The 8,169-nt window shown below is 32.0% G+C and overlaps 1 protein-coding gene across 1 annotated transcript; it reads left to right on the top strand.

Annotated features, from left to right (window-relative positions):
• LOC133175589 (deoxycytidylate deaminase-like) lies at window positions 1–6,663 on the top strand. The gene is made up of 5 exons (XM_061310707.1): window positions 1–105; window positions 428–512; window positions 4,268–4,391; window positions 4,510–4,753; window positions 6,564–6,663. Exons 1-5 carry the CDS (start codon window positions 41–43, stop codon window positions 6,661–6,663), a joined length of 618 nt encoding a protein of 205 aa, XP_061166691.1. The 5' UTR covers window positions 1–40.
• Window positions 6,664–8,169: the final 1,506 nt, after the last annotated feature.

Raw genomic sequence — 8,169 nt, 5'->3', positions numbered from 1 at the left:
TATTTCCGACATACCTTTAGTTTATTCCGAATATTAAACTATGTCCGAGAATCAAGAACCTGACGAAACAAACAAGAAGATATCTGAAGACAACTCAAAACAGAGGTGAGTATAAAATCAATTACGTATTGAAATAGAATATTTCTACACTATTTTTATAAGAAATTACCTTAAAGTGATTTGTTTTAATTAACTTACAAATGTCATTTGTAATTTACTCTAGTGGAAATTATATTTTCAAATCATATTTTTAGGAAAAATATATACGTTTTAGATTTTTTAACCTCAGTTAAGACAAGTAAGATATTTGTTTTCAACGCCTGTGCTAAGAAATTAAGATATTTAAATATAATGCCCTATAAAAAAAACCCTCAAAATTAATTGACTTTTTCCCATCTGTTGGTTTATATATTTTTTTATATTTCAGAATTACAGCTGATATCACATATCATGAATATTTTATGGCTATTGCTTGTTTGTCAGCAAAAAGGAGCAAGGATCAAAAGCGAAAGGTAAGGTGTTATCAAATGCGTCATACTCTTGATATCTCTAGGTTTATGTTTTATGACAGTTCATTTTCTGAATACTTGCAAATCTAATCTATATTTATAATCAGCCAATTTTATGAGGTTGATTTATCGATATATAGACTTAATATTGAAGCATATCAACTGATAAAAAAGGGAGAGGTCGATATGTTTTTCTTTAAAGTCAATAAGCCATTGTTTAACTGGATGATTGATTTATTGAATATTGTTTAACGTCCAATTCGAGAATTTTTCACTCATATAGAGACGTCACCGTATGCCGGTGAAGGGCTTCAAATTTAGACCTATACTCGACACTCAGGGCCATTGAGCATTGAGGGTTCTTTATCGTGCCAACGCCTACCGTGACACGGGACCTCGGTTTTTAAGGTCTCATCCGAAAGATCCGTGACTTTTACTTCTAGTGCGAGGCGCTTGGCGAAGGAACAGTCACTACCTATGTTTACGTATTAGGTTTGACGCGTCGCGGCGATTGCGAGTTTAACCGGATGGAAGGGTATAGTTATTTATTTTTCTATTTGGGACAAATAATAATCAAACAAAATCATTATTGTACAATCACACCCGCTGTGAGGTCCTTGTCGTTATCGATTTACCTGGGGAATCCGTAAACAAATTAGTATGAAAATAATGATTTATATGAAAAACCGCATTTGACTTAAAAACAGATGGTATTTAAAATCAAGCCTTTGTATCGACCATATCATTTTGTAATTTTGACATTTAAAGAGATTGTTCATATCCTTCCATCATCAATTATTTTTTCAGTTTCAGTTTAGAAAGTGTTCGTACGTAGAGCATGCTCTTGCGTATCGACTCAACTGGGAGACATAACCACCATATGAAGGCGATTATAGTAAATTGTTACATAAGTGAGCAAAGTTGACGATAAAAAATGTTGACTTCATCACTTTATCATTAAGTTAAGCTTTTACTTTGCTTTCAATGTCTTTCTCTAGTGCAGAATACAAATATGAATCAGATGATTTTGAATTCAATGGGTTCAATGTCGAATGTAAAAGAAGAAAATAACGAAAAGTGATCAATCTCAGAAAAGAGGAATCTTGAACAGGGCAAAAACACGGACCCCTGGGGAAAATAGAGGTGGAATTATAGGTGCCTAGGAGGAGTAAGCATCCCCTGTCGACTGTCGAACCCTCCGTAAGCCTTATGTGTAAATCAGGTAGACGGAGTGTTCCGCAGACAAATTTAGTATAAAAGCAATAACCTGACAATTAAATGGTATGAAACATGTCAGACAAAATAAAATCCAACGATAGGTCATGTTTACAAACAAGATCATTATAACGACCGTAGAATTTGCGAAAAGCTTACTTAAAACGAGGTAGAAATCCTTGTAACATCAACTTATTTGTCACATCGATTAGAAAATTGATTGGACTCAGAGCATGCTCTTGAGTATCGAATCACTTGTAAGACATAAACACCAGACGCAGGTGATGTTGGAATATTGCTACAAAGATAAGGAAAGTTGACGATGGAAGAGCTGAAGTCATCCGGTTTGTCATATAGCTTAGTTATTAGCTGGCCATTATCGTCTATAATCAGCGAAACATCCAAATATGAAACAGATGTAGCTGTCTCAGTAGTGTCTTTTATTTTGAGTTCACCGGGATATTTCGAGTCAACATATGAATGAAAGTAATTATTGTTAATTGATAAAACGGCATAGATATACATGTATCTAAATGTTTTGTTAAAGGCCACATCAAATATTCCCATACACATGTTTTTGAATAAATTATGTTTCATAGAAATATAAAAATAGGTCGGCTAATAAAGGAGCACAATAAGTGGCCATCGAATTTTCAACAGATTTTTGGAAGACCTGGTCTCTAATGACTACATAGATGTCACTGAGGATCTCCAGCATCTTTCCAATACGCAGCACTGTTTAGGCGTACTACGAAGAAATCAACGGAATATAAACGTGCATAAATACATACCTTTTTAAACTGAATTTATTTTTGAAGCTACTATATTATCACATGACTTTAATATCATTTGAAATAACATTGTATACCCCGCTCTTAACTGAATTTGGTTTGGTCAAGTTATTTAACAGTCACGAGATAAATGCATGTAGTGTGTACTGTATCTAGGTCACAAACAAATTTCTGTATCGCAAGGGCATACCCTAGTTAAAATTAAAAAATTAAGTAATAAATTGTTTCTACATTACTTGTGGTTTATGGAAAGTGCTGCTGCTTCAAAGAGAATTCGCATTTTATTAGTTTAAATTTCAAGTTATTTGGCTTTAGTCGAAATATGTGTGACCTTTACCAAGTATTTTATGTATTTATGAAGTTATGCTCCCGATTTCAGGAAAGCAGCAGCACTTTTCCAGTTAAGGAATGTTTCTGCATGTTACGTATATTCAAAATATGATCAAGATCTATTATGTGTATGCCATTGCGAAAAGGCGATTTAATGAGGCACCTCGGCCTGAAACATACAAACCCTGTATACAAAAATACGGTAGAATTAATTCAATACATTCTCTCGATAGTTTTTAAATAATGGCACTAAACAAAGGTATCAGATTTGTATTAATTGTCTCCCTACGATTTGCAAATAATATTCTGATTTTAATAAAATGCATTTTTCACTGTGAAAAAATTACTTGATCCGCTTCTCACTGAACACAAAATGCGTCAAATTTTACCATGATGTCATGTCATGTCATGTCGTCATGTCGGCAAGTGCATTGCGATCAGTGTCACAGTGAACATTCCCCGTATAAAATAGGCCCGCCCCCTTTATGCAGCATTAACAGACTGCGTATCAAATTCAGAGTATAGAATTCGAGTGATTTTTAACAAAGTCATAATGTATATGACAAATCACAAGATGTGAAAATTTCGAGTTCCATTTTTATTGAGGAAGCAGATGTCTATGATATCAAAAAGCCTGCTCCTTAATTTATCGTAGGCAATGGTTGTAAAAAAGCGTATAAATTAATGTGTGAATGAAAAACGAATACTGTTAATGTTGATATTTTCGAGTGTTGTTAAAAACGCCAGTTAGAATTTTGAATAAATAATGCATCATAAGAATATACCAACAGGGCTGCTAGTAAAAGGCATAAATAGTACCATTGGAATTCAACAGATTCTTAGAAGACATGACCGTCATAGACTACAAATTAAACATTGTCAATGAGCAACTCATGCATCAAGTATGTAATATATCGCAAGCAAATCAGATTCATTGAATTACACTGTTAATACAAGTTATATTGGATTTCAAATTCTAGATGCACAAGCATCTAAATCTATGGAAAATTATAAATCCCCAGGTTATATGTTAGATTACGTTGTCCCTAACATAGATATGAATACATACTTTTGCTTCCTTTCTCCCATAACATTACAACGAAAATGTAATTTTATTACATTCAGTTTATATCATTAATGTTATAGCATCCTCAACATAAATGAACTAAATCATAGATGTCTTAATAGTAAACCTGTGTTGATGTATTTCTTTGTGTTCGTATTACGTAGTTACTACTCATATTCTTATTTTTTAACTACTTTGGGTCAAGTTCGATACAAAAATGGGTTTCAATTTTACCGTAAAATCTATTTGACATTTTATTTGATAAAAGTTGGATATATATACTCAGATAAGTTAATGTACACCCATAACGCACACTTCTACATTGATTTCAACACATAGAAAGTATATATTTTCAGGTTGGTGCATGTATCGTCAACGAGAAAAACAGAATTGTTTCGACTGGATACAACGGATTTGTTGACTCCATTAAGAATAATGATGAAACATTCGACTGGTCAGACAATAAGAAAAATCTTTATGGTAAATGTATAAATATTTATTTACAGAAATTGTTTTATATTGATAAAGTGCATCGTTTCTCTTTTTGCTCCAAGTGCTATATGTAATCCGTAAATAAGTACATCTGGATTATTATCAGTCTGTCATGCGGAAATGAATGCTGTCGCTAATAGACATTGCACCGATTTGAAAGATTGCACGATCTACGTCACACTTTTTCTATGTAACGAATGCACCAAACTATTATTACAATCCGGAATCAAAAGGGTTATTTATTATGCGGACGACAAGCTGAAGGCTGAAGAAGATAACCAGAAAAAAGCCGACGAAGGAAAATACATGGCATCCAAAGAAATGTTGGATAAATCAGGTGTCGAATTGGTGTATGTATTACTAAGCTTATCTTAGAATATAATTAAGGAGTTAAACATTGCATCTAATTTTAGAAATATATTAATTTGCAAAACAATTCCAATATATGAAACCATGAGTATATTTCAAGCATTAAAATTTTATTCTCGTTAGGTTCAATGGTGAAATACAAAAGAATCTAATTGATTTGTTTTAAGATTTGTAAATGTCGTGAAGTATATGGCTGAAACAAAACAATAATTTATAAAGTATTGCATATGATAGACGCTTTTGATACGCTGAAACACATATACAAATTAAAAATGATCAAAATTTTAACAAATTATCAGTAAGATCGTTTCAAACTTAGCTAAACAAACTTCAAGTGAAATATTTTCAAAGGTAGGATGGTACACCTTCAGTGAGATAAACAAATCTCAAGGCTCAAGGTGAAAAGAAGGGAAACACATCTCCAATGAAAAAGTTAGAGGGAAGAACGGATGATTATCTACCAGTTAGAAAAGGCTGATTTTATTATTACACTATCCCAGGAAAAATGAGAAATAATAGTCATTTGATATCGTGTTTAGATGTACATGTATGATAAAAAAACTCCTGATGTGATAATTTCAGAAGAAGGGGAACAATCTCCAGAAATATATGAAAGAAAGTGTAAAAACTTACTTCTCGGAGACATATTCAGAGTAACAAACCCCCTGAAGTTAGACATATCACAAGTAAAAACGCAAATTATTAGATGATTCAATCATATCGATTCAATTAAAGAGCTTTTTGGCTTTGGGGTGAAATAACTTCATATTTCTTGAAATTTTATTTTAAAATACCAATTTCCTTTTATTTAAAGTAAATATTAATTTAGTAATTATTTTAATTCCCACACCCATTTAAAATAGTTTCTATGAAATAGAGGTCAAAACAGTACAGTTTCCAAAGTCATCAATTTTTTTATGAATATAGTTCTGTTTTCTTGGTAAGAATAAATGTTAATAAGACTCTATCAAAAGTGCCCTTCAGCAATCCCAAACAAAACGAAATATCGACAAACAACATTATGCTACAACTTGTGAAATCTCTGTATTTTTTAATATTCCAAATTTAATTATTTGGGTTTTTATTATGAATAAAACAATGATCTCTAATTCAGAAAAACTTATCAAGATTTTAGCATTCGTTAATAAGAAATCAAAACCATCCCTGTTTCATAACTTTAATACACAACGTAAATCTCTAATGGTACTCGCAAATCATGCGAGGAACTTTTTTGGAGAGAGATTTTTAAGATTATCAAAGTTTACGTGTTAAATGCATTAACTGGAGTGTTTTGTCGATGGGTGCATAGGCTTACGGCAAGTGTGACCAATCAACAGGATACTTATTTCTTTTATGCACCTGATCCCACATGTGGAATTTTTGGGGGTTCGGATTTTATGCCCTGTTCACAGATTTGTATTGCTGATAGAATTTTGAGATCGATAACAGCTCTTCATTTTTAATTTTTTCATTATAAATACATAATTATAGATATTGATACCAGCCAGGTGAAGTTATCTCGCATAACAAAACGATTTAAATACATAATGAAATCTAATCATTTTATTTTATAAACCGTGAAATCAGAGGCGTAGACAGGTAAGTTCCGAGTAAGAGAAATATGACATAAAGTATTTTCAAGTATTTTCGCAAAAGGCAAATTCTCGGTGATTCTGAATTTCACGTTGGGGATTAGTAGTTTTTCGTATTGTTTTCCCCCTTCTTAATTTTAATAAGAATGGTATTTTTCACCATGTCCTTTTAATTATGTTTAACTTTTTTATACTGCAGACAATATAAAGACCTTGAAGATGAAGATGGAAGTCCACTAAACCCAAAACGAAACATTATACTCAGTTTTGATGAAATTGCTTTACAAAAGCAAACATGAAATAATATATGCATTGTGTACTGGTTATATGTTAGAATTGCTGTTATTTGAAACATTGTTGATTTATTAGAAGTTACTATATGTATAGATAAATTAGTGAGCCCTTTACAATGCACTTTAGGACTATTCGAAAGAGGGCATTGAAACTTTACAATGCTGTTTATAAAATGACAATTTTTGAGTATATTCATTATAGTTAGAGAGGCTGAAGATGACAGAGAAATAAGTATTTCTTTTAGTATTCAATTTACGAATTTTATTTTAATAAAATGTTTATTACAAGTTAAAATTATTACCGATAAAAGTTTTAAAACCAAGAACATTTATACTAGTCCGAAAGTATTCTATTATGGACGCCGTAATACATATGTATAAGACTCTGTGTAAAATGTGTATCCCCTCATCTCAAAACGAATGCACTTGAACATAATATATAATGTCTATCACAAAAGATCAGAGGTTACTACAAAATTTCTTCATGATCCCGAGATGACAAGAACCATACGTTGCAGATTTTATGCAATGTACTGTATTAGATATGCTGGCTACAGCCAAATATTTGTTAGTTCCCAGGAGTCTTATAATATCATACTTTTTCGTGCAAATGGCACTTTAGTTAACAAGATTCCAATAAATCAAATGGTCATGTATATAACTCCCTTTCAGGACGGTATGTAGTACACAGGCAGTGGAGGAATAAGAAAAATGCAAAAAAAAAAAACATGCCATGTTCTGCATTAGATATCACGGAAGCAGCAAAATTTGTGTAAGTTCGCGCGTGTGGTTAAGTATAAAACGGTTTTGAACGATGAGAACTTTACACCTACACCTAGAAGTTTGGTCATGTATCTAACTCCAGTGTCTTGTTCACAGAGACTTGGCAAATAAGAAAAATCGACACTCAAGGCGAAAAATTATTTTCACTAAATGAAGGAGATTTGAAGGGCATAAAATTTATGCTACCTGAACCATATTTATCTGCAACTCTTCCAAAGTCGAAAAGTATGGCACCACACACCGTATTGGTACTATAACGCCTGACTCTTCATAAGTCGCAAAGAAACTGGTGTTTTCAAGGTATTATATTTACTAGAAATTAAAGATGAAATTAATTACATTATCCCAGATAATAAATTATTCTAAAAATTCTATTTGTAATAATCTAAAAATATTTTAAGTATGATAAGTCTCTATTCATTATTGGTCATTGCGGCAAAATTCCCGAGTCCGACGTAATATCTTATTGTTCACGCAACTACAAGATATGAAAAGATGCACTTTCAATCCTCTGAATTAAATGAAGTTTAGCGGATACAATAATGTGTATCATTCATTTTGATATTGTTGAAGTTTCAACATCATTTTCTTAATTTCATGAGTTTGGGATGAATATACAGTGCGTAAGTAAAATGTCCAACAGAAAAAAATCGTTTTCTAACGTTGACATTAGCCGAAATAGTGATGTGTACCATACATAAGTGCCAAAGATTAATTTTGGTGAATAAT

The sequence above is a fragment of the Saccostrea echinata genome, unplaced genomic scaffold (genome assembly GCF_033153115.1).
Source record: "Saccostrea echinata isolate AGI-Se365-2 ecotype Australia unplaced genomic scaffold, CSIRO_AGI_Sech_v1 ptg000063l, whole genome shotgun sequence".
Lineage (NCBI taxonomy): Eukaryota > Metazoa > Mollusca > Bivalvia > Ostreida > Ostreidae > Saccostrea > Saccostrea echinata.
The sequence above is the reverse complement of the archived record's forward strand: the minus strand, read 5'-3'. Positions and strand labels throughout refer to the sequence as shown.

What these genes read in the sequence shown, in the direction of transcription:
- LOC133175589 (XM_061310707.1), top strand. Translation starts at nt 41, where the DNA reads ATGTCCGAGAATCAAGAACCTGACGAAACAAACAAGAAGATATCTGAA. An exon ending in GAAGACAACTCAAAACAGAG is followed by an intron (nt 106 to 427) that starts GTGAGTATAAAA and finishes TTTATATTTCAG; the next exon opens with AATTACAGCTGATATCACAT. An exon ending in CAATAAGAAAAATCTTTATG is followed by an intron (nt 4,392 to 4,509) that starts GTAAATGTATAA and finishes GATTATTATCAG; the next exon opens with TCTGTCATGCGGAAATGAAT.